This window comes from Myotis brandtii, unplaced genomic scaffold, assembly GCF_000412655.1.
Source record: "Myotis brandtii unplaced genomic scaffold, ASM41265v1 scaffold575, whole genome shotgun sequence".
Classification (NCBI taxonomy): Eukaryota; Metazoa; Chordata; class Mammalia; order Chiroptera; family Vespertilionidae; genus Myotis; species Myotis brandtii.
Window position 1 is genome coordinate 1,054,826 of NW_005370153.1, and position 26,922 is coordinate 1,081,747.

Below are 26,922 nucleotides of genomic sequence, written 5' to 3' on the forward strand. Positions count from 1 at the left end.
CCCGCTGGCCCAGCAAGCTGCGGCTCCGTTCTGCACTCTAACAGATAGGAGTGGGGGTGGAGTTGGACGCCTCGGATCTCAGCGCCTCCTAAACCCCAAGACTTGCAGGGTCTGTGTGGGCCAGTGAGGCGCCCGCCCGCCCGGCGAGTGGGTGCGGGTGGAAGCCGTTTGTTCGCCTGCCCTGCTTGAGGGAACTGGGCTCCAGTGTCCTCACAACTTCCAGAAGCGATGTGCTTTCCAGGCACCGATTTTAGGGGAGTGGACGTGGGGTGGGGGCCTGGAGAGAGGAGAGGAGAGCGAGTTCAGTAACCTGAACAAAGAGGAGCACGTTTTGATATTGTGGGTCATCCATCGGGTATGGGAACGGGGAGAAGATGTAGCTGTGATTGTGCAGGCGTAGCTGGCGGTACACAGGTCGCTGACCCGGCAGTGGCTTTCACATACTTTATTTAAAAAAAGAAATGACTCCCAGCGCTTTATGTCATTGTCTGTGTGTGCATGTATTTTGATTTTGCCACTTGCACTTCCTTTCCCACCCTTTCCCCATAAAGACTAGCGAGCCCGGGGCTTCCTGACCTGGTGATGTAAACCGGTGGCTTTTCTGCAAAGTGAGCTAGGAGGACAGAGGTTTAAACCAACGTGCCTAAGTCACTCTCTCACTCTCCAGAAATTCGTATTTGTTATCAGTCTCATTTGTTATGGGTGGCAGCATCATCAGCACTTTAATTTGAATTATTTACAATTGAAATTTCCCCCCTAGCTAACTTGAAACCTTTATTTAAGTCTTAACCAATCGTGGCTTGGGAGTTTGGAAGTGGTCTTTCGAGTGTAGGTAGTGTCCATTTAACAAAAAAGTTTTCATTTTTGCAAATAGTCTTTAGTATTTTTTTATAGAAATAAAACTATAAACAGTGGCAAATTTCCTTGGTGAGGCCACAGCAAATTCCTGAAATTCATGGAATAACAGAAACACTGGGCATTTTGAATGGGAAATAACCAATAACATGGTCACCATATTTATCTCAGATGAAATCATTTAAGATGCATTCCTATTTTAGGGATGCTAAAATGTGAAATAATAAAAAGTCTTAAATTTGATGAAACGCAGCATCAAAATGGTAAGTTGTTTATCTTAAATGCCCCGTGCCTAAAGGGTGACGTCGCAAAGAGGGCTTCCTGGGCTCCTTTTTTGGATGTAAGACTGGGAGGGAATTAACAGGAAGCCATTGTGAAGGCCTTACAGCAAGCATGTCAAACTCAAAGGTGAACACGGGCCAAATAAACAAGGTTTAAGTTTATGTGGGCCACAAAAAAACAAAAGCTTCAATTTTCATAGAAACATAGGTTTATTGTGATAGACATGCTGAATAAAAGGGCTGAAATAAATAAGTCATCGTTAACATAAAATATAGAACATTTTAATAAAAAATATTTTTGCTTGAACATTAACTTACCAGACTCTGAATAACTGCACAAATTAATAAGCATAATGCAAATAAACCTATTTTTCTTGTTCTCCGGAAGCGAAATATTTCCTGTTGCGCACACCAAACAAGTCAGTCCAAGACTAATGACATGGCCATCGGCTGCTAAAATGTTCGCTGCTAGTATTAGTGGAGAGAAATGGTGGGCCGGTGTGTAAGGGAAATGAATGCAACACGATTATAGTCATCAGTCACTAGTGAACGTTGTAGTTTGTTATTAATAATTATGTATAACAGGATATTGTAAAAATTAAGTTACGAAATCTTTATTAAAACATTTCTTACATACCATTCTATTTGTTGTGGGCCGCATGGGGCGAGTTTGACATGCTCGCCTACAAGGTCTGACAAAGAGGAGAGGAAGATAGTGTCTTCTGTTGGTGGTGTCGCTGTGCTCATCTTTGAGGAGCGGTCAGGCTTAGAGACTTCATTTTTTAACACTTACGGAGTGTTTACAGCATGCAAGGCAGTGCTCAGCACTTTGTGTATTAGTTCAAATAAACTTCACAGCAGACCCGACTCCATTTTGCAGATAAAATATAGACAGGTTGTTATGCACCGAGGTCACAGAGTAAGTGGCGTCCAGTTGCCCAGGCCATCTGTGGACAGGGAGTTGGTGTTCCTTTGAGGTGTGGCCCTCCTGTTGCAAGCTCTGGGCTCCCCGTGACTGCAGTTAGTTAATGCAGGTAACAGGAGAATGGCTGCCGCCCATAGTTTTTTAGTGTTTTTGCTTCCTTGTTTAGTATACTTTAGCTGGATCTCCCTGAGTCAGAGTGTTTATTTATGTTCCAAAATTCTAATGATTTTGTAATCCACAGTGCCCGGGCACTAATATCCTTAATAGACTATGAGAGCTGAAAAGGACTTTTGTACTATAAATTAGTCTGGAAGAGGAAACTGAGGTCAAGAGAAGGAACCCCACAACTAGTTATTAGTTTCGGCTCCCAGGTCTGTATTTTCCTACCATATTATATTGCATTTCATAACATTTGTTGGTCTATAAGACCTTGGCAGAGAATAGCTTTTTTTGTTGTTGTTGAATGTTGTGGCTGGGAGTCGGGGTGGGGAGGGGAATATGAGTCCCTATTTGGTGTGTCTACTTTGTTTTCTCTGCTGCATAGGTCTTTATAATGTTCACTTAAACTTGGTCATTGATTCATTCATTTTTTTCTCTTAAAACATTTGAATCTCCTATGTACCGGTAACAAAAGATGAATAAAACACAGTTTATTCCCTCAGAGCATTTACAGTTTAGCAAAGAGACAGACACATAAGCAGAGAGACATTTTGGATGAGTCTCCAATTCAGAACTAACTTTGCATTCCATCTCAGTGAAACAAAATCTGTGGGCTAGACACCAGGAGAACCTTGGGTCTCATATCCTTGGATAACTATGCCTAGTTCATGGGCTTGAGAATTTAGGAGTATTCTTAGACCAGATTAGTTAATATTAATAGAGTCCGCCCACCCAAGTCTACTTTTTTTAAAATTTCTGGCCGACTGTAAGGAGTTTAATGTGGAAGCATTAAAGGATGTAGCTGTGCAACAGGAAGTACAGGTATGGAGGAAGGACAGTGTTGCTGCATGCCCAAGCCTAGTTCTAGCAGGCCTTGGGGTTGGAAGGTATTTGAATTAGTGCTAGGCCATCATCAGGTGTTCTGTTAATTTGTAACTTTTTGGGACCTCTCCAGGAGTATTATGGTCTGAATACCAAATACTACATAGTGTGGGCCAAGGCGCACGGTCATGGAGCTGCCTTCCCTTAGCTACAGTACCAAGGCTTCCCGGGAAACCCTGGTTTTTAAAAGACACTTGTGGTTTTTGAGTGAATTGGAAGGGTAAGTATAAAACATTTTCATTTCTCAGCCATTTCCTTATTTTGTTCAACTCAAGGTTACTCCATTCCTTAGCCTCTCAATATTTAATCAAGATGTGTGCCTGATTGGTACAACAAATAATTGGCATTGAGAAATCTCTCCATGTGATTTAGTTTGAGTTTGAGTCATTGCATTATAGACTGGTGGCATTATTTTAAAAATCTAAACATAAGGACAAAGAGCACATCTCTGACTACTGGGGCTAGAGATGGGAGGTTTGGAGTTAATTTGTTAATTAGGAATTTGTATTACTTTGTATGTGTCCCACTGGAAACAGAAATTAGGAGGCCCTTTTTGTACTTAAGTTCTTGTATTTAGCTCACACATTGTTCTGGTTTAGGTGGGTGGTTTGTGAGTTTAAAAAGTTTCCTGGTTAGGTTGATGCTATGAAAAGGACTGAAGAGACTTAAAGGATTTTTTAATATTAGATGAAAAAATAAAAAGCTCTATGTAGACCTCAGCTCTATTAAACTACCTACCACTCTTACTCATGAAAATCAGCACAAATCAAATACAATGTTGTTTGGCATACTTACTACCTAAAAACAGTAGCAGATAGATGTAACTTAACCAGCTAACTGCCATGATATTTTGAATTTAATTTAAAAAGGTCTGCTGCTTGCGTCTCTAGATGCTTATAGCGTACAAATGGTTAATCCAGTTACATTTAAAAGTTATGACTACCAGAACAGTAGACTGTTTTTATTGTGATTCATCCATAGATACTTGGAAAATGATTTTTATAAACCACAGAAAATTCCTGATTTTTATGGGGCTCACTACCTTCAGGGTCATTCTGACTCTAATATTCAGTTAAAATCAGTAATTGATAATTCATCAGTTAGAATCAGTAATTGATACTTCACTATCAGATTTTTAAATTTTTTTAGAAATTCATCTGAGAGAGAGAGGTGGGGGAGAGAGAGATGAGAAACATCAATGAGCTGCGTCCCACATGTGCCCTGACTGGGAATCGAACCTGACACCTTTTAGTGTATAGGACAATGCTCTAACCAACTGAGCCACACCAGCCAGGGCTCACCATTAGATTTTAATGGGGACCATCTAATTAAATGAAATTGTCTCCCCCTGCTCCTGTTGGATCCCATGAAAATGGGCAGAAATGGAATTTCTGCTTCTTTAGAAGTACCTAACATCATGCTATGCACATCTTAGGGGCCCACCAGATTTTTTTGAATTAAAGAAAGAAATCAAAACCCCTCTTCTATAATCAATGGGCAAAATCTAACTCCATCAAGAAAATTTTGGGCTTTTATAATATTTTTATTTAAATATCCAAATGATCAGCTACTACTATATTAATATATGTAATTGTACAAAGACCAGTCTGCTCATCATTTGAAAGGACCTTCCCAAATATGTATCAGTTCCTCTGCCTGTGAACATGGCTTTTCCTCAGACAGAATCTTTTATAAATACATCTCACAAAATTTTCTTTGTTTCCTTCATGTGATTTGGGGGGATGATATACTTAATCACCACAGTTTATATCATGGTCACTGAAAGAGAATTGTGGTATATGTATGGAGTGCCATGCCCTATCTATCTATCTATCATCTATCTATCTATCTATCATCATCTGTCTATTTCTATTTTTAATCCCCATTTTCCTTTTCATTTCTCTCGAAAAGGATAGAAATACCAAGAACCTATAAGCATGTTCTCCTTCCCCTGATTCTCATGTGTACATTGTAAAGACTGATAATTTGTAAGTTGAAAGAAATTCTTTTCTTCCCCCCCATTGAGAGATGGAAAGAGAGGTGCTGCGATATCACATACTATGTCCTATTGCTAGAGCCCATCCACTGACTGTCCCCCGTCTCTGCGCATGTCTGAGCATTTAGTTCAGTAGAGCACTCCCACGACATTCAGAGTCATTTCAAATTCCCAATCAATCCTGGGGAAGTGAAATGTGTACCTTAGTGCTCTCCTTGTCTTACAAAAACATAGGATAGAATCTTTTAAATGTCATTTTTATGCTGTTGAAACATTAGCCCTTCCTGTGTTGAAGGGAAGACTTTAGCAATTGTCAGGGGAGGGTCTTGTTCCCCTCCCCTGACTGGGTGACACTTCTCTTTCTCCCCCTAGCCCTCTTCTCCTCTTGCTCCTCCTTATTCTCCCCAGATCTTTCTTTTTCTTCTCCTCTTGCTTGTCCACATCCTCTTTGCTCATGCTACAGGCTGTTGTCAGCACCTGTCACCGTAAAGTGACCTGGCCAGCGCCAGCGGTAAGCCAGGGGCTTTCCTGCTTTGTTTCACGGGAGGCATTGCCAGAAATACACAAGTTGTTTACTTCCCGATCTCCTCAGGAAAAAAACACAACACCACAAATTCCAGGACAGGGACACCCGGAACAGCCAACCTGGGCATTTCCATGAAATACCAGACACCTGCCGTGCCTCGCCTAAAAGCAATGGAGAAATCTTCACTGCCAGATAGTTCAGGATAACCTTACAATGAAATGAATGGTGGGCCCGGAGAGTTCCAGGCTGACACCACGTTTCAGGTTCAGGCAGTTAGTAATGCAGTAATGCCTGCACGAATGTTTCCCTAAGCTCCCAGAGAACTGGACCGTATCTTGGCAGGGACTCAGGAAGGGGGTTTGGCGGCACATGGGAAAGGGGTGGGTAGAGGCAGCCCATGCTTGGGGCAGAATTGATCATTCAACTAAGAACTGTTAAAGCCGATGCCATATGGATCTGATCTACTTCTGAACCGAGCTGGCAGCAGTAACAACCCATGTCAGACCTGCATGGTGTGGATCTGCAGGCTTCATTCAGCAAAGAAGAGAAAATCCCGAGTGTTAACTAGTAACCGAGGAATCCCGCTTCTGCTTGGAAGCGTCAGTTCTACTGAGACTCTGGGTCAGTTTCTTCACCTGTAAAACGGGGTAACAACAGTATCTACTTAATAAGACTTTTTGCAAGGAGACAATAAAATACTATCTGTAAGGTGCTCAGCCTGGTGCTTGGCATATTATGTCCAGTCAGTGGTAACCATTGTTAGCATTTGTTTGAAAACAAAGTTCCGGGACTTGTGATTTGAGAATTGCCTACAAAAAGGGAAAGTGAAAGCAACTTCCCAAATAAACTCCAGAGGCTCACAGGCTGCTGCTTCTGTTCCTGTCCCCCATGGAAAGCCTGCCTTCGCCAAAATCTATGACATGCTTGTGTCTGTGTCTCTCCTATCACATCCCCACCCCAGACAGAGGAGGAGGGGGGAGGAAGAGGGATGGTCGCCGAGGGAGGGGAGGCTGTGGTTATGAATCAGGTTGAGGGGAGAGAGGGGCTATATTATCTGAAAGTATTCCCTCATGTTAACGCCAAGAATTGCTGCAAAGAACAGAGGATGTGGCGTCCCTCCACCACCTGTGGAATATGAAATACAGCTCCTGCTGGGACGATGGGGCCATTTCTGGGCTTACCTGTGTGTTCAAAAGAATTGCATGTCTTTGGAGTGGGTTTTATTGGAGAACATAGGGATTCAAGTTTCATGGGGTGCTGCCGTTTTTTCCTCCGTTTTGGGAGAGAATAAATGCTATGTGCTTTGGCTTGGGTTTGGGCTCAGTGTTGTCTCTTTTAAAAACAAAAGTATGTTAAATAAACCACAATTTAGAGAGAATACCCAACAGTCTTTTCCTGAGATGCTGTTGATCATCGATGTGTGCCCTAAGCATCTGCGTGCTCACTTGCTGTGGGCAGCCCTTTCTGTTCATGCCCTCTCCCTCCCTAAGCCGTCTTAGAGGGGCTCCTTGCTGGTCCCTTTGTTCTTTGGTCTGTGGTGCTGTGAGTTGCAAGTATTTGTATGCCCCCAGGTTTGGATAAACATTTCCCTTCTGCGTGGTGGGTCTGATTTAGAGGTTGCCGTCTAATGTAACAGAAAGGTATTCCGTACCACTTTGGCTAAATGCTAGTAGTAATTGGTAGAACATTTCTGGGAGGTGTGAAATCATGTAGTCCATGTATTTGCGTTCAGGGCTCTGCTTCTTAAACTAACACGTGCGGTGGACGAACATGTGTGTTTGTTTTGTTTTCTTAAATGTCCAATGTGCCTGGGACTAATCCTTTTATAAAATTCAGTAACAGTGAATTCCTAGACAAGTGATCATGTGATACCAAGGTCTCTAAGTGCTAACTTTCTCTTTCTGTGCGTATCTCATCACCAACCAGTGAAAGTGAAAAGCAGTTCACTGAGGAACAGGCAGCCCAACACTGAGCAATACTTGCTAGAAAGTGGTCAGAGATGAAACTTGAAACACGTTGGAGCTAGATCACCAAGAATCTTGGACATGATTAAAGAATTCCAACTTATGCTCTCAAATCTTCCTATATTTGCATTGCAGGTTAACGTGCTTAAAACTTTTGTGCTGAATAGTTGTTTGATAAAAACATATGTTTAAAAATCAACTTCAGCTTCCCAGATATGGGTTAGTGTCCCATACATTGCTCTGTACTTTTTAATCCTCACCCAAGGATATGTTTTTATTGATTTTGAGAAAGAGAGAGAAAGAGAGAGAGATGTGATAGAGAAACATCCGTTGGTTGCCTCCTGTACACACCCGGATGTGGGATGGAACCTGCAACCTAGGTATGTGCCCTGATGGGGGATCAAACCCGAAACCTTTTGGTGCACGGATGGCCTTCCAGCCAACTGAGCCACCTGGCCAGGGCGCTCTGTACTTTTTTTATTTTTGGAAAGAAATAACATCGTTTGTGGCAATTTGCGTCTGGGTAAAGGAACACTATACCATCCAGGTTTCTTCTCCTGTTTTCTCTATCTTGTATCTGCTACCATCTGAGCTGGTTGGCTTTCACAGCAGATTTCTTAGGAGACCAGAACTGACCTGTGAGCCCGCCTGCCTTTTGTTGTCCCGCGCTCTTACGATGTCTTTGCAGTCACCAGGCTTCGAGATGCTGCGCACGTGTAGCACCAGGCTGGGCCGGCTGGGGCTCAGCCTCCGCAGGGGGCTTCACCACAAGCCCGTGATGGCCCTGCGGCGGGAGGATGTGAACGCCTGGGAGAGGAGGGCGCCGCTGGCTCCCCGGCACATCAAAGGGATCACCAACCTGGGATACAAGGTCTTAATCCAGCCCTCCAACCGGCGAGCCATTCACGATGAGGTAAATATTTCCAATGTCTTAAATATGTGAGAATAACATGACCCTGTCAATGGAAATGAGGGAGCACCCGAGTGAAAAGAAAATGTGACTCAAAGATATTGAACACCACATGGCAATATTTCTTTACTTGTGTTATCATGAGATGGACAGTTAGAATCCTTACCTCAGTCCAGAATTCAACCAATAAAAATTCTTTTCATTCCATTTTATGCTTTCTCCAGCTGAGGGGTAAAGAGATTGCTTTAATTTATAAAAACATTTTTGACCTTTCTATTTTTTCAAGGTTTTTAAAATGTTTTAATTGAATTTATTGGAGTGACATTGATTAATACAATTATATAGGTTTCAGGTGTACAGTTCTGCATTTCATCATCTGTATATTGTCTTGTCTGTTTACCGACCAAAGGCAAGTCTCCCTTTGTCACCATCTATCGCCCCTTTTCTCTCTTCTACCTCCCCATCGACCCCCCCTTTTCCTTCTGGTAATTACCATACTGTTGCCTGTGTCTGTGAATTTTGGTTTTGTTTAATCCCTTCGCCTTTTTCACCACTCCCTTCTGACAGCTGTCAGTCTGTTCTCTGTATCTGAGTCTGTTTCTATTTTGTCAGTTTATTTTGTTCATTAGATTCCACATATAAGTGAAATCATGTGGTACTTGTCTTTCTCTGACTGGCTTATTCACTTAGCTTAATACTCTTCAGGTCCATCCATGCTGTTGCAAAAGGTAAGCTTTCCTTCTTTTTTACAGCCTAGTAGTGTTCCATTGTGTAAATGTGCCATAGCTTTTTTTATCCACTCATCTGCTGATGGGCACTTGGGCTGCTTCCAAATCTTGGCTATTGTAAATAACAATGCAGTGAACATAGGGGTGCATATATTCTTTTGAATCAGTGCTTCAGGTTTCTTCAGATATATTCCCAGAAGTGGAATCTCTGGGTCAAATGTCAGTTCCATTTTCAATTTTTTGAGGAAACTCAGTCTGCCTTCCCACTAACAGTGCAGGAGAGTTCCCTTTTCTCCACATCCTCACTAGTGCTTGTTGTTTGTTTATTTATTTATTTTTATTTTTTTTCTGATTTCAGAGCGGAAGAGAGAGAGAGAAACATCAGTGATGAGAGAGAATCATTGATTGGCTGCCTTCTGCACATCCCATACTGAGGATCACGCCCATAACTGGAATTGAACCTGGGACCTTTCAGTCCACTGGCTGACGCTCTATCCAGTGAGCCAAACCGGTCAGGGCTGTTTGTTGATTTATTGATGATAGCCATTCTGACAGGTGAGAGGGGATACCTCATTGTAGTTTTTGCATCTCTCTGATGATTAGTGACATTGAGCATTTTTTTCATATGTCTATTGCCATCTGTATATCTGTATATCCTCTTTAGAGAAGTGTATTCAGATCCTTTGCCAGTTTTTTACTGGATTGTTTGTTGCTTTTATGTCATTTGTACATGAATCCTTTTATCTCTGAACTTTCTGGTTGCCTTAAACAGCAAATTGTCCTAGCCTCACTTTGTGTTTTTTCTGCCCCACTGCTGGAATCAGCCATTACATCAAGAAATCCTGATTTTTTTTTTAGTTTATAGAAACCAAGATCTAGTATCTGGTGTTAGGTGTGCTTATGTTACTGAGATATTGTTGCTCTTAGCCCTTTCAGTGACAGAGCAAAGAAATACACACACGCATACACACACAGACACACAGAAAAAAAATATATAATATATATAATTAATTGTATGTAATAACTGTCTATATTAATTGTATATAATTTAATCATGAGCTAACACTGATATTTCCAAAATTTAACATTGCAGGTATTTCTTACCTTTAAAATTGTATATTTGCATTTGTTTCCCTAGCAGTGAAAATTTAAATTTCTTATAACATGAATGCACATTTTTGCTCTACCCCAAAATATACATAAAATAATTTTGGAATCACAATGCAAATATTACAGTTAACAATAAACCTGCTAATGCTAAGAGAATAGACCTTTATAGTTCTCATCACAAAAAAAAAATTCTGTAACTATGTCTGGACAGATGTTAACTAGACTTAGTATGGTGACCATTTTGCAATATATACAAATATTGAATCACTATGTTGTACACTTGAAACTAACATAATGTTGTATGCCAATCAGATCTCAAAAATATTAAATGGACTTTAATATTGCTTTGACTTTTTTCTTTATAATAGATCTCACAAGGAATATTCGGAATGCTATGTTTAAAAGTTACTTGAATTCTTTTTTCTGTATGGTTACATTGTCCATGTGATATCCAGTTGGATTAATTTTTTTTTATCCTTTTACATCTTATGTTTGCTTTTATATCCTTTTGATTTAATTTTATTTTTCAAATAACTTAAACATTTATGAGTTTCAAAGATTAAAACTATGTAAAAAAGTGGTAATGCAGAAAAGTCTTGCTGTGATCTTAATCTTCCGACGTCTATTCTCACCCACCCTGTAGGCTGCTATTTTCCTTAGTTTCTGACCTATTATTCTTATCTTTCTTTTTGCAAAAATAAGCATATGAGTGTGTGTGTGTACATGTTCTTATTTCCCCTTCACTCTGATACAGAAGGTTGTGTAATATATATATATCTCCTCTTGCACCTTGCTTTGTTTAGTTAACAACATATCCTGGAGATCCTCCAGGTTAGTTCATGGTGGTATAGGAATTACTCCGTTGTGATTACTCCATGGTTTGTTGTGATTTCTTTAACCAGTCTGCTATCACTGGGCAAATAGACTGTTTTCAAAGAAACTAGGTATGAAACATATATTCATTATTGTACTATCTCTTCTATCCATTTTTACTTTCTTTTGAAGTAGATTGCTAAGTGGATTTATCTTCATTTTATTCAGTGGCCATCTTTGATACTCTTTTAATTCTGCTTCAATTATGCTACACCTTATTTAAAACTCTGAAATGACTGTCTATTCAATAGACTCTATTGCCTCCATGTACCAGCTGTCCAATCTCAGTTACGTGTTCAAGTCTCAGGTTTCCCATTGATAAAATGGGGATGATAATTATACCTACCTCATGGAGCTTTGTGAGAATTAAATAGAATGATCCATGCAAAGTACTTGGCAAAGCACATAGTAACTTATTAATAAATGTTGATGATTATTTTATTTTATACAATAAAGTGCATCTTTACCATGATAATATTTAGTCTACTTTTCCAAATTGATTTACCCTTTATGCCCTAAACATCTTTACTTTCCTGCCTCCATATTTATATCTATTCCTTTAAAAGGCCTCTTACTGATACTGCCACCTCTTCAAATCCTGCCCAGCCTTTTAGATTAATTTAAAATTTTCTACTTCCTTCACCATCTCACCTAGGAATTATCTCAGTATTGATTAAACTAATAATCACTTAGATTCTGCAGGTCATAATGTTATTTTGAATTCAGCCTCATTTACTGTGCTCCTGACTTCTTTTTAAAAAAAAAAATACATTTTCATTGATTTCAGGGAGGAAGGGAGAGGGAGAAAGATATAAACATCAATGATCGGAGAAAATCATTGATCGGCTGCTTCCTGCATGCCCCCTACTGAGATTGAGCCCGCCACCCAGGCATGTGCCCTGACTGGGACTTGAACCATGACCTCTTGGTTCATAGGTTGATGCTCAACCACTGAGCCACACCAGCCAGGCCTGACTTCTTTCTTACTGTATTTTGTGGACTCCTTTACAGGAGGGATTTACCTGGCTTTCTTTGTGTCTTATCATCTTATCTCTAACACAGTCTGCTGTATAGAGTAGGGCAGTAATAAATAGTAATAAAACACAGAAAAGTAAATATTGCAGATATGTCTTCCTTTAAAAAAAGATGAATCTGAGTAATAAATTAGTCCTTAGCATTTAATATTACAGTGCATTGTTGGTATAAAAGATATATTTCACAATGATATGTAAATCACATGTGCTAGTGGTTATGATCAAACTATTAACTGTTCTTAAAATAGGAGTATGTGCTGAATTTTCTAAATTTTTGCTATAAAAGTCAAACACGTTAAATTGATCTTTAGCCAGCAAGTAAAAATATTAGTAGTTATTCTATTATTTGCTCTTATTCATACAGATTGTACTCCTTCAAAAGGTTGTGCCTTTAATTGCTATACTTCGTTATGAAAGAAAACATGAATACAACAAATCAGGGGAATAACTTTTAACCAAAATTGCATTCCCAGGAATATGTCAAAGCTGGCGGCATTCTTCAGGAGGATATTTCTGAAGCTTGTCTTATTGTGGGAGTTAAAAGACCCCCAGAGGATAAGTTAATGCCCAAGAAGACCTACGCATTCTTCTCCCACACAATTAAGGCCCAGGAGGCCAATATGGGCCTATTGGATGAGATTCTAAACCAGGTAATTGGTAACCAACACTCATAAATGTCATAGAAATTACTTTCAATTATCAAGCAGAGTTTTAGTTTTTTTTTAGCATGTAGGAAATACATCTTGTTATTCACCTCTGTAGGAAAGGTGATCTATGAGTTAGTGCTCGAATAGCTCTGCTGTTCTTAAGGCTCCTCTGCGGCACGAGTTTGGAGTTTGTTATAAGAGAAAACAAACATCTTTTATTCCATTTGTATTCTGAAATGGAAGGAATGAGAGAAGCGTTCTCCCAAAATGATCCCCAGTTTATAAGGCCACGTGGTCAGATATTAGCAAGTAGAATGTTTGAGCTGAAAAGAACCTCAGGAATCATATAATCCATCATCCTCATTTTTCAGATGGAGCCCAGAAAGGTGAAGTGACTTGACTGAGGTTGCACAGCTCCGTAGTGCCAGAACTGGAGTGTAGACTGTTTTTACCTTCATTAACATTAAAAGGGGAGAAAAGCATTTTGGAGATATACATACTATTGGAATGACTAGCAGCTACTTAAAATACAGAGTATTCATTCCACAAATATTTGCTGAGTGCCTATAGTGTGTCTGACATAGAGCTTATATAGTGGGAGGAGACAGATAATAAATAAATAACCTCTCATAGGTCACTTGGTGATATGTGTAATGGAGATACATAGACTATAGGAGGAGAAAAGGAGTGCTGGGCACTGGGGAAAGGGACAATGCTAGTTTAAATAGGGTTATCAGGGAGAGCCTCACTGAGCAAAAATTTGAAGGAGATGAAGGACCAAACTGTTCATCTGGGTGTCTTCCAAGCAGAGAGAATAGTAACGCCAAGGCCTGCTGGTCTTTTGAGTGAAAGATGAGAATAAATCTTGATGTTCTAAGAGGCTTATTCTTCCTGCGTTGTGGAAATGGGAGAGAGCAAAGCTGATAAGAAGATTGTAAGTCTAGACCAGTCTAGACGCTAGGCTACAAGTGATGGGGGCTTGTATGAGGGTGGTGGAGTTTGTGATGCATGGACAAATACAAGTACTTTAGAGGTCTGATTCCAAAGGATTCCCTAATGAAATGAATGTGGAATATGAGAGAAAGAGAGGAGACAGTGATGACTCCAAGATTTTAAAGGAGTTGCCATAAATTGAGATGATGCTACTGTAAGAGGAGCAGGCTTGGATGGAGGATCGGGAGTTGGGTTTAGGGCCTGTCGAGTTTAATTTGTCCATTAGACTTTTAAAAGGAGATGCTGTGTGGGCCGTTGGATATGAATTTGTAGCTCAGGAGGGCAGCTCCTTCTGACACACATTTTGTGGTTGTCAGAGACTAGATAGTATCTAAAGCCACGAGAGTGGATGAGCATAGGGAATGAGTGTAGCTAGAGAAGCCTGAGGTCTATTATAATAGAGAGACAACTAGAAATTTTCCAAAGTCCTGGGGTAAGGATGTTAGAGCATTAGAAACTAGACTAGAACCTGAGAATAGGCAGAGGACAGGAGAGTTTGCAAACAGTAAAAGCAGTGGAAGTGTTTTATATAGGTGATAGAACACATTCTCTTTAAAAAATATATATTTTTATTGATTTCAGAAAGGAAGGGAGAGGGAAAGAGAGATAGAAACATAAATGATGAGAGAGAATTACTTCGGCTGCCTCCTGCATGCCCCCAACTGGGGATCAAGCCCACAACCAGGGTATGTGCCCTGACCTGGAATCAAACCATGACTTCCTGGCTCATAGGTTGATGCTCAACCACTGAGCTATGCCGGCCGGGCTAGAACACATTCTTAGTCATTTGAAATAGGCTAGACCCAGGCTGCAGTTAATTTGCAGTGTTTCTGAAGAACAAATTCAGAAAGTAATTAATTGAAGTAATATTATAAGAAGAATGTTTCACCTTAAGCAGATAAACTCCTTTAAAAAGTACTTTAGAAACATTTTGGTTGTTGTTATATGAACTTTCATTCATTACAAGTCAATTAATAAAACAGACCCAGCAGGGCTGCTTTTTGGCAGCAGTTTGTAACCAATTACTTGGAGTTGGATAAACAGTAAACATTCTTACATTCATGCATATGGTAAAATCATCTGATCTTTGAGGAAATCAAAGGACTGTTTAAAACATTGCATAATTACAACATGTCAGTAGCTTTTAACCACGAGTTAATTAGACATTCCCAAGAGAGGGGAGATTCCCAAGGAAAGAGGAAGGCTGGTTTTAGTGGAAGCAAGGAACTAAAAGGCAGGCAGACTGTGCTACTTTTTAAATGAAACTTACTTGTGAAGGGATAGAGAGAGAAAAAAAGAGGAGAGAGAAGAAGAGAGACTGAGATAGAGTAAGAAAGAGAAACAGGGAGGGAGGGAGAGAGAAGGAATGAGATATTTGAGCATATAGACTTGAGAGGGAGTGGTGTTTATTATTATTTTTTAAAATATATTTTTATTGATTTCAGAGAGGAAGGAAGAGGGAGAGAGAGATAGAAGCATCCATGATGAGAAAGAATCATTGACTGGCTGCCTCCTGCAAGCCCCCTCACTGGGGATCGAGCCCACAACCCGTGCATGTGCCTTTGACTGGAATTGAACCTGGGACCTTTCAGTTTGCAGCTGACACTATTCACTGAGCCAAATGGGCTAGGGCGGTGTTATTATTTTTAAGGTAGAAGGGACCTGGGTGAGTGTCACTTAGAATGGCTGAGGGGAAGGAGCTGTGCAGAGAGGAATAATGCAGGACAGAGAAAAAGCTCAAGAGTAACGGTGTTGGAGGACATGGAGAAAGCTGGGATCTAGCTCACAGGGCTTAGTTTCAGGAGGGGCTTGCTTTCTTTGAGACCAGAAGGAAGAATGTGAGGAGACATGGGGTTGTAGGTATATTTGTAGTTGCTGCTGGGATAAAATTTAAAAGAAATAATGACTTTATTATTTGCATTTAGCACCTGTCTAGGACCATTTTTTTTTCATCTCTAATCATAAACCTGTCTTTGGCTTGTGACCCATGATATTTTCTAAATGTTTCAGGATGCCCCTTAGGGTAACTTACGTTGGCCAGTCAAGATATATTTTATAAGAGGAAAAAATGTGAAACACTGACTTTCTCATATATGTGCTCTACTCATTGAAATTAAGCTTGGTGGGTCTGGTTGAGAAATCTTTTATTCTTTCGTCAGGAAATCCGACTTATTGATTATGAGAAAATGGTGGATCACAGAGGAATCCGGGTCGTGGCATTTGGACAGTGGGCCGGTGTGGCAGGTAGGTGTGTGGGCCTTGGCATCACCGTGTCTACATTGGACTGTGAGTGACAGTGTGTGCTTTTTCTTTTTTGTGGCAAAAGGGATGGAAATGTCCATTTTCACCAATAAAAATAAACATGAGGGTGCATCTGAGGGTGATGACTATCAGGGGTCTAGAATAACAAAGGAAATCATGAAAATATGTTTACTATAAAAATTAGAAAGAAAAAGAGGGCAGGGAGAAGGAAAGCAACTGTAGATAGGCTCTGACTTTCTCAGTAGTTCTGTTTGGAAGACTAGACTGAGAGGTCAGTTTGGTGATGAGAACTTGGGGAGTAGAAGAAAGGGACAAAGAGGAAAAAGGTACGGGGCAGGAGCAACAAAGGAGAAATCTAGAAGGGATAGAAGCTGGAGTTTGGGTAAAAACTCTACTTGATTTTTCAGTTATTACTTTGAACCTTGTTTAGTCAAGAAACACCATGTGATATAACTGTATCATATTAGACTACCTGAAGGTCTGTTATCGTCAGAACAAGTAGACAGAAATTTGTAGGGACATAGGATACTAACACACTACCATCCTCCCTGATAAAAGTGACAGTCATTGAGCACTTCTCAATATGCACAATACGTATTCTTTCCAAGTCACGTGGAACATTCACCCAGATGGTCCACAAAACAATTCTTAATTAATTTAAAAGATTTGAAATCATGGAGTATGTGCTCTATAATAAAACTGACTTAGAAATTATAATTGCAATGGGGGAAAAAAAGGAGACATATGTACTACTATTTGTAATACTTTAAACAATAAAATAAAATTTAAAAAATAAAAATAAATTAAAAAAGAAATTATAATTGAAAGTAAACTAGAAATTTTCCAAATACTTGAAAAAGAAATGATGTATTATTGGATAACCTATTCAAGAGTCAAGAAGAAATCACAGGACAAATTAGAAAATATTTGTAATTGAATAAAAGTTTAAAAACAGCATGCCAACATTTTTGGGATGTGCATAAAGTGGTGCTTAGAAGGCAATCTACAGCATTTAATGCTTTTATTAGAAAAGAAGAAAGTTCTCAAGTTAATGATCTAAACTTCCATCTTAAGAAGTTAGAAAATGAACAAGAAATGAAACCAAAAACAAATAGAAGAAAGGACATAATAAAGGTAAGAGAGAAAAATCAATGAAATCAAAGCAGGAAAACAATAGAGAACATCAATGAAATCAAAAGCTGATTCTTTTTAAAAAATATTAATAAAATTGATAAATCTTTAGTTAGGTTGGTTAAAAAAAGAGAGGAGACACTATTTACCAATATTAGGAACCCAAGAGGGAACAGACTATATATCTTACAAACATTAAAAGGATAAGAGAATATTATAAATAGTCCAAGAAATTTGAGAATGGCAATAAAATAGACAAATTCTTAAAAGACACAAATTACCAAATCCAACTCAAGGAGAGATAAAAAACTTGAATATCAATGTACAAAATAAATACCATACATAAACACTTAAGGGAAATGAATTATTTTTTGTAGAGACTTATTTATAGTATCTTCATTCATAATAGGCTACAGTCCAAATGCCCATCAGCACAGGAATGGATAAATAAATAAAATGGAAAACTCAGCAATAGAGAGAAGCAAACTGCCGATACACCCAAAGTGTGTATGGATCTCAAAAACATTCAGCTGAGTGAAAGCTGACACACACAAAATATGTACTTCATACATTTATATGAAACTGTAGAAGGAACTAATCTATACAGACAGAAATAGATCAGTAGTTGTTTTCGGCTAAGGGTTGGGGAGGATTGACTGGGGTGATGGAAATATTCTTATCTTGATTATGTTAGTGGTAATGTGGGTGGATACATCTGTGGCTGTGTTTTATTGTGTATAAATTATCCATTTAAAAGTTGATTTCAGAAAAAAAGATAAAAGAACATTTTGTAGGACAGGAAAAGTATGTTCCAATAAAGAAGAAAAGGATGGGTGCTGAGGACTTTGCTACAGGCACGCTGAGTTTTTATTTTTGGGGGGACATCCAAACTGAGAAATCCGTAAGGTGGATGGTTAGGTCTTGAAATAAAAATATCTGTATTAGAGATCCAGATGTGTTGTCATCTGTATACAGAGAGTACTTGGAATTTAGGACTGGATGAAATTAGCTAAGGGAAAAAACGAGAGACTGAAGAGAATAGGGCCCGGGGCAGAATCCTGAAGCTAGCTGATTAATTTTTAAGGCAAAGGCAGAGGACACTAATGTTCAAGGAATGGGTATGGGATACTGAGGGAAGAGACTCTGACAGAGGGGCTCTTCATTGCCAAATACCTCTGATAAGTACGTCAAGATCTGAAGTGTCCACTAAGTTTGGTTATTTAGGTCCCTAAAATTGCTAATAGGGGTCATGGGGTCAATGGTGACCGTTTTCATTTGTTCTTTTTTTTTTTTTTTTTTTTTTTTTTTTTGGTATGGCAGGAATGGAAGAGTGTTTAAATGTTGATAGGAATAAACCAATAGACAGCGATAATGAAAAGAATAATTCAAGAGTGGATTCCTTCGAGAGGCAGGAAGGCATGGGATCTGGAACAAAGGTGGAGGGATTACTCGTAGAGGCGAAGAGGGACACTCATCCCATTGTAGCAGGATTGAAAGCGGAAGGGAGGGCGGGCATGAAGCTGGCTTAGTGCCTTTGATCGCAGAAAGTTGAGGGGATGGATAAGATGAAGGCCTCTCCCAAAGCTGAGATGCTGTGGCCTGTGTTTCCTCAGAGCCCTGAGCAGGTTGGAGAATGGGCAGAGAGAGCAGGTCCTACTTCTCCCAACTAATGGTCTTTCTGTCGGTCTGATTCTACAATAGGGATGATCAACATTTTGCACGGAATGGGTTTAAGGCTCCTTGCTTTGGGACATCACACACCTTTTATGGTGAGATGTTGATTTTATTTTATTTTTTAAATACATATCACACTTTTAGAGTAGGAAAATGTCTCAAGTGGTAGACTAACTTGAATTGTGTGCTTGCTTTCAGCACATTGGCATGGCTCATAACTATAGGAACAGCAGCCAGGCTGTGCAAGCTGTCCGTGATGCTGGCTATGAAATATCTCTGGGTTTGATGCCCAAGTCGATAGGGCCCCTAACATTTGTGTTCACAGGGACTGGTAATGTATCGAAGGTAAATCCCTCCTGTCTTGTTTCTGTAAAGCAGCCTGAAACTCTAAGAGGGTGTGGGAGTGTCGTGAGCATTTTAGAGCCCCGCTTTTTCATAAACGGGCATTCTGTTTGGGTACTTTCCTTACCGATGTATGAATCTTCACTATAGTAAAGAGCAGTCATAGTCTAAACTTATGTTCTATGTTTTTAGTTGATTCCAAGCTGTGAGAGGTTTTGCATGCTTTTCTCTCCTTTTTAGAGGGAAAACTCATTTTTAATGGTGTAAAGCTCTGTTCTTAGGGTGATCTGTTTTACCTCCATCACTGAGATGTCCAGAAGTTTGGACGTTACCCTAGGCTGTAAATTTTTCAAGATGACTTGGGGAGTTTTGCTAATAAGATGCATTCAAGACTGGAATTAATACTTTCTTCTTCTGGGATGATTAAGATGATGCATTTGTAGACCCCTCCCAACCCCCCCCCCGAAACTTATAGAATAGATTTTTCTTTAATGAAAATATTTTACAAAGAGGAAATCACTATTTGTATTATGCTGTGAGATAGGGGTCTAATTTTTGGGTAGGAAATATAGTTTCCCCACTTGAAATAATTTCTGCAACGGAGCAAAAAGTAAATAGAAATACTTTATGGTGCTCTCATTTCTAAATACTCTTGTTTCTGTGCTGAATGTCTTAAATAATAAATTTAAGCCCCTTCCAGTGCATGGTGTTCACACTGCTTGCTGTGAGCAAAAACCTCATCTGTACTCCTTGCTGCAGTCCTGGTCGCAGGGCGGGACAAGTGGACCTGTATATTGTGGGAAGATGAGTTAGAATCTTTGCATAACATCGTGTTGGCTCTTTTCCTATTTATTTTTAGATTTTTACTCATGTGTTATTTACAGGGGGCCCAAGAAATCTTCAATGAACTGCCCTGTGAATATGTAGAACCACATGAATTAAAAGAAGTTTCCCAAACTGGGGGTAAGAAGGGGAGGGTGACTGTGTGTATTTTTTACTGGTTTTTTTTTTTTTTAACAGTGTCTGTGTTACAGTATTTTATCACTATCAATCTTTATCATTTGTCACCAACTTTACTAATTTTCTTTCTCCTCTGTAAGACCTGAGGAAAGTGTATGGAACGGTGATAAGTCGCCATCATCACCTTGTCAGGAAGACAGATGGTGTATATGATCCTGTGGAATATGACAAATATCCTGAGCGCTACAGAAGTCGTTTTAATACCGATGTGAGTAGCACACTCAGCTTTTGAGTTGGTTACTCATGATACACCATAGCCAGGCTGTTTTCAGGAGAGAAATTATGGATGCGTACATTGCTTTTTAGTTCCTCATGTTGACTTGCGGTGAGTCCCTTGGATGTTATGAGTTGGGCGAAGGCTCTGTTGGCTTTTATTGACATTTGCAGGGGCCTTTGCTGAGTGGTTTTGGTGGTTTCTGTGACTGTGCCCTTTATTTTACTGTCTCTGTTTCTTCTTCAGGTCTGTATGTGCCCAATAGCTCTAAACATTTCCTGTGGATTGTTATTTTCTGTGTTTATCCTGGACTAGCTTGTACTGTTGGCAAAGCACAGTGTCTATGAGGTTTGATTTCAACATAGGTTTATTCCTCCCAGGCCATGAATTGCAGTCATAACCTCAGCCAGCTGTCTTGAAATGCATGCCATTGATTATAGCGCTCCAGGGTGAAACAGGCTATAGAAGCATAGACCCATCCCCAGTGTACCAAAAAGTTACTTTCAATGAAAATCCCTTTGATGGGAGCATACTGGACTCACAAGGACCACATGTTTGTATGTTCTGTAGTCATTGGTCATACAACTATCCTCTTCAAAAGAAATCAACAGGCCGAAACCGGTTTGGCTCAGTGGATAGAGCGTCGGCTTGTGGACTGAAAGGTCCCAGGTTCGATTCCGGTCAAGGGCATGTACCTGGGTTGCGGGCACATCCCCAGTAGGAGATGTGCAGGAGGCAGCTGATCGATGTTTCTCTCTCATCGATGTTTCTAACTCTCTATTTCTCTCCCTTCCTCTCTGTAAAAAATCAATAAAATATATTTTAAAAAAAAAGAAATCAACAAAAAAGAAAACAAAAATGCAGGCAGGTATGGTGAGAAGGAATATTGTATTTTAAATAATGTTGAATATGTTTCAACAACATAGCCTTTTTAGATTCTGGCGTGAAATGTAATGCTTAGCATGTAAAGCATGTTATAGGAAGAGCATCTTACCTGTAACTTGCACATTCTTGAGACACCTGAGAAAGAAATATTATGAAACTAGACTCAGACTGAAAAATTTTGCATCTAGTAAATTTCCATCCCTTCTGTCTTTCCCAGTCACAGAAGTATCGGTTATTGGCTGCCTCCTAAAACTTATAATGACCTAGTTACCATGTATGCATGTATGTAGTGCATTTGTCCATGGAGCCTACAGATGCTTTAATCTTTATGACTTTCCTTTAAGGATAGGGTATGTATTATCCCCATCTGGCAGGTAAAGAAAACAGCCCAGAGAAGTTGAGGTAGCCTGATTTAGGTCATGCTGCATAGAGCGTTAGGTCACCTGACTCTCTGCCCCTTCCTTTTTCTTAGCTATGTAATATATTATAGAGCAAATGTATTAATCTATTTATGTTCATATATTGATCATGGGAACTTTTACACTGAATCTGGGTGGTTATTTATTGTCTCGGACTCAAAAGAAGTCCACTGACCTAGCAAATAAAGTCAACTTGAAATAACATTAAAATATTTCTCGTGGAATTTACTGATAGCTCTCTTTCAGCACACTATTGAAATACACTGTTTCCTAGTTTGTTGAACCCGAAACTTGCTTTACAGATTGCACCCTTCACAACTTGCCTTGTTAATGGAATCTACTGGGAACAAAACAGCCCGCGTCTACTCACCCGCCAAGATCTTCGGAGTCTCCTGGCTCCAGGCAAGTCCCCTGTTGGTGGTGTGGAAGGCTGCCCTGCATTGTCACACAAGTAAGGACCTTACTTCAGCAATGACGGCAGTTTTTAGCAGGGCCCGCCATTAGGGTATCACATAGGGGATTCGTGTGCCACAGGACTGGACTGTGACTGAGTAGTTGCCTTATCTTAGCTGAGCTCTTGAGAACATTTGACAGTTAAACTTCCCTCCTTCTTGAATCTCTGAAGTTCTGTGGCTCCATATGTGGCTCAGAAGTCTCCTCCTCAGTGAGGTCCTTTCCTGCTTCCCCATTCCCTCTCTCGCTAGTCTGCTCCTCTGCTTCTTTACTGAAACTCACCATCATTTATTTCCCAGTGTTTATGATTTTCCCTCTCCTCCTTGAACTTGGTCTTCTTAAGCAGAGGGCCCCCATTTCTCTTGGCTACAAGTACCCAGGACATTGCCTGACAAATTATATACTTTCAAATAATGATTAAATGTCCAATTAATGAATGAATCAATCAATATTTATGGAACACCAGATCTGTCTGGCACTCTGCTGAGCTAGAAGATAAAGGAGAATAAAACTGTGGTTGCTCCCCACAGGCGTGTCACTGGCAGCAAGTAGGTGCCAAGGGAATGCTAGGAGCAATCGATATTACCAGCGTTTAGGAGAAAGTGGGAGCGGGGCTCAGCAATACCTTAAGAAGGAGGAGTGAGGAGAATGAGAATTGCAAGTGACAGGATTGCTGCTTGATAAATACGGAGTCACCAAAGCACAGTTTAAGACCCTGTGTGGGCCAGTCCAGGTCTAGCTGAGGGTTTACATAGGCAAGTGGTAATTGGAAATGGGGCAGGAATACGGGGTCAAACTCTAAAGGATTTCAAGTGGTGGACTGAGGCATTTGTTCATAAGTCTAGAGATTTCCATGTAACAATACATGTAAAATTATGTAGTACAAAGCAGGGTGGAGGGAGTTGGCTAAGTAGGTTAAGTTCAGGCTGTTGTCAATGACATATTTTGGGAAGGGATTTTCCACTTTTATTTCCCTCTCCCTTTCTCTCCCCCTTTTTTTCTTTCTTGTGAAGCCTGAAACTCATAGTGAGAAGATGTGGTATATCCCAGAAGCACACAGGGAGCTGTAGGGGAAAAGCTAAGAGCCTAGGCAGCCACCTTAAAAATTGTCCCAAGCACCTTTCATTTTTGAGTCATTTTTAATCTTGTTGGAGACTTTAGAGTGCCATGCTCTGATCTAAGTGTTGATGTTCTTTTCAGACTTGTAGCGATATGTGACATTTCTGCAGACCCAGGAGGATCTATAGAGTTTATGACTGAGTGCACGACAATAGAGCATCCCTTCTGCATGTATGATGCAGACCAGCATATTCTTCATGACAGGTGAGTTTGCTAAAGCTGTTAGATAGTGAGAAAGACATAAAAACACGCCATTTGCTTTGTATACTAGTCCTAAAATACTCAATATTTTACATCATTATGAAGACTACGCAAATTTCCAGAGATAAACTGAAACATATTTAAAAATTTGGTAGAAAACCCGCATGCAAATTAGAACACTTAAATCCGTATATACAATGTTTAAGTGGGAGATAGGTTGCTGAAGAAGGGAAAAGCTTTGTTTGACAATTCTTGCTTATTTTGTTACATATTCCAGTACCATATTACAAGTGATATGAAGCAAATATAGTGGAGTAGACATCTGGAAAAGTTAGAACTCACAAGTAACATTTTGTACATCCAATTAAAGCATATTGCTTCTCCTAGTGTTGAAGGTTCTGGGATTCTGATGTGTTCCATTGACAATTTGCCCGCGCAGCTTCCAAAAGAAGCTACAGAGTGCTTTGGCGACATGCTTTATCCTTATATTGAAGAAATGGTAAGCAAACCTAGAGCCTTGTAACACTTCCATGGCTGGAAATAGAACTGTGGTGTGATCTTATTGATGTTCTGGTCTCCGTATTAAGAAATCTGTTGCAAAGTGAAATGCCAGCCCTTCCCTGAAGCCCTTACTGACACTTTACATATTCTGCTTCCTTGTCTCATGGGAAATATGGTTGAGTAACTGTCTTCATGCTTAATTACAATTTGCACTTGCCTCTCCTTATGCGTGTTTGAGTAAGAATATTCATGACATGGAAGATAAGATTAGACTTATTTTCAATTTTCCTGCTTTCTAGGACAATTCATATGGGGGTATTCTTAGTGTGCTGTGATTAGCAGATTTGAAAAATCAGGTATATGGGAAATTTTATTGGATTTTAGTCACTAATGCTTAGTTAAGTGACAGCTTTTCTTGAAGTCTTGTATTTTTCACTGTAGTCAGTGATTGATTAATGAAAATACTGTGTTATCTAAATTCCATTTTCTTTTTTTTTCCTTTTTGTTAAATTTATTGGGGTAACATTGGTTAACAAAATTACACAGGTTTCACCTGTACTCTGTATTGTGTGTTCACCACCCCAAGTCAAGTCTCGGTCCATCATCATTTATCCTACCTATACCCTTTTCCACTGCCACCGCCCTCCCCCCATCACCACACTGTTATCCCTGTCCACGAATTCTTCATTAATTCTTTCTCTCTTTTTTTTTTTCTTTTTGGCTCAATCCTTCCATCTTCCCACCCAGTCCTCACCCCAGACAGTTGTCAGCCTGCTCTTATCTATGAGTCTGTCTCTGTTTTGCTTGATAGTTATTTTATTCATTGGATTCCACATGTGAGTGAAATCATATGGTACCTGTCTTTCTCTGACTGGCTTATTTAACTCAGCATAATGTGCTCCAGGCCCATCCATGCTGTTGCAAAGGGTAAAATTTCCTTGTTTTTACAGCAGAGAACTATTCTAGTGTGTAAATTTACCACTTTTTTTGGTGCCAAAGACAAGCTTTCTTATTTCAGTATTTGTCTTAAGCCTTCATACTCAACCTGCTTTACGTCTGCTGCTGATGGCTGACTGCCTCTGGCAATGAGTCCCAAGGTGTGAATCAGTGGCTGCTGTTCTTTCCATCCATGGCTTCACTCTGGAGCTCTCACACTGCAATGGGACAGTAGTTATGGGGCATGAATAAATGAAACTTTGTGAACTTCTTTTCTTTCACATACTACTCCATTTTGAACCTTTGTTTTTTCTCCTGTAATATGTCAGCAGGAAGATGTAACAGGCTTTAGAAAATGCAGGCAGCAGGCACTGCCATAGTTGGCACAATATTATAGTGCATCTACTATGTGCCAGGCAGTGTTTAAATTACTTTATATATTTTAATTTTTAATTACTCATGACAGCCATATCAGATAGGTACCATAAATAAACCCATATTATAGATTAGAAAGTTGAGGCATAAAGTACTAAGACTGAGAAAGGGTGCTGGAATCGGTGCTGAGGGATTAGCATTTGAAGTAGCATAGTAAGCAGAGTACACCTCCCAGGCTTTACTGGAGACCTCATCTTGCTTTCTGGCCTTGAGCTGGGTACTCACTTTCTGAGCCTCAGATGTTTCACCTGCGTTGGTTGTAATTTAAAATCTTAATGGCCCTCCAGTTGTAACATTCTGTATTGTGGATGTCTGAGTGGCTGAAAGGCATGTATATAAAAAAATAATAAGTTTACCCAGATGTTTACCATTTTCGATGATCTTCATTCATTTCCCTCTGGCATCATTTCCCTGTAGACTTGATAATTTCCTTTAGCTGGTTCAATGAATTTATTTTCATTTTTTTAAAAAAATCTTTATTGTTGAAAGTATTACAGAGGTCCCCATTTTTATTCCCATTGCCCCCCTCTACCTGCTTCCCACCCCACCCCTGCCCTTCACCACCCTATTGTCTATGTCCATAGGCAATGCATATATGCATATAGGATCTTTGGTTAATCTCTCCCTGCCTCTCCCCCTTCCCCCACTTCCCTGTGAGATTCATCAGTCTGTTCCATGTTTCCATGCTTCTGGTTCTATTTTATTCATCAGTTTATTTTGTTCATTAGATTCCCTGTTCATTTATTTTGATTTTTAGATACAATTGTGTTTTTAAAAAAATATATTTTTATTGATTTTAGAGAGGAAAGGAGAGGGAGAGAGAGAGAAACATCAATGATGAGAGAGAATCATTGGTTGGGTGCCTCCTGCATGCTCCCTACTGGGGATTGAGCCTGCAACCTGGGCATGTGCCCTGACCAGGAATCGAACCATGATCTTTTGGTTCATAGGTTGATGTTCAATCACTGAGCCACACCAGCCAGGCGATACAATTGTTGATAGATATGTATTTATTGCCATTTTATTTTTCATATTTCTTCTCCTCCTCCTCCTCCTCCTCTTTCTCCTCCTCTTTCTCCTTTCTCTTTCTCTTTCTCTTTCTCTTTCTCTTTCTCTTTCTCTTTCTCTTTCTCTTTCTCTTCTTCTTCCTTTTCTTAAAGAATATCCTTCAACATTTCATGTAATACTGTAATACTGCTTTGGTGGTGATGCACTCCTTTAGCTTTTTCTTGTCTGGGAAGCTCTTTATCTGACCTTCAATTCTAAATTATAGCTTTGCTGGGTAGAGTAATCTTGGTAGTAGATCCTTGCTATTCATCACTTTGAATATTTCTTCCCACTCCCTTCTGGCCTGCAAAGTTTGTGTTGAGAAGTCAGCTGACAGTCATATGGGTGCTCCCTTGTAGGTAATTAACTGATTTTCTCTTGCTGCTTTTAAGATTCTTTG

At 39.7% G+C, this 26,922-nt stretch overlaps 1 protein-coding gene across 4 annotated transcripts in view; it reads left to right on the forward strand.

Moving 5' to 3' along the window:
* The window catches only part of AASS (aminoadipate-semialdehyde synthase), a 68,283-nt gene that overhangs the window by 638 nt on the left and 40,723 nt on the right, over nt 1-26,922 (forward strand). For 2 of the 4 annotated variants that reach the window (XM_014549919.1, XM_014549917.1), the window contains exons 2-12: nt 618-627; nt 8,277-8,501; nt 12,717-12,893; nt 16,043-16,127; nt 18,978-19,045; nt 19,149-19,295; nt 20,177-20,255; nt 20,393-20,520; nt 22,133-22,281; nt 23,484-23,606; nt 23,991-24,102. In XM_014549919.1, the coding sequence (XP_014405405.1) occupies nt 8,292-8,501; nt 12,717-12,893; nt 16,043-16,127; nt 18,978-19,045; nt 19,149-19,295; nt 20,177-20,255; nt 20,393-20,520; nt 22,133-22,281; nt 23,484-23,606; nt 23,991-24,102 (1,278 nt within the window). In that variant the 5' untranslated portion in view covers nt 618-627; nt 8,277-8,291. Of the gene's footprint in view, nt 1-617; nt 628-3,201; nt 3,323-8,273; nt 8,502-12,716; nt 12,894-16,042; nt 16,128-18,977; nt 19,046-19,148; nt 19,296-20,176; nt 20,256-20,392; nt 20,521-22,132; nt 22,282-23,483; nt 23,607-23,990; nt 24,103-26,922 lie in introns of those variants that run through there. The other 2 variants (XM_005878866.2, XM_014549918.1) reach the window with 2 other exon arrangements.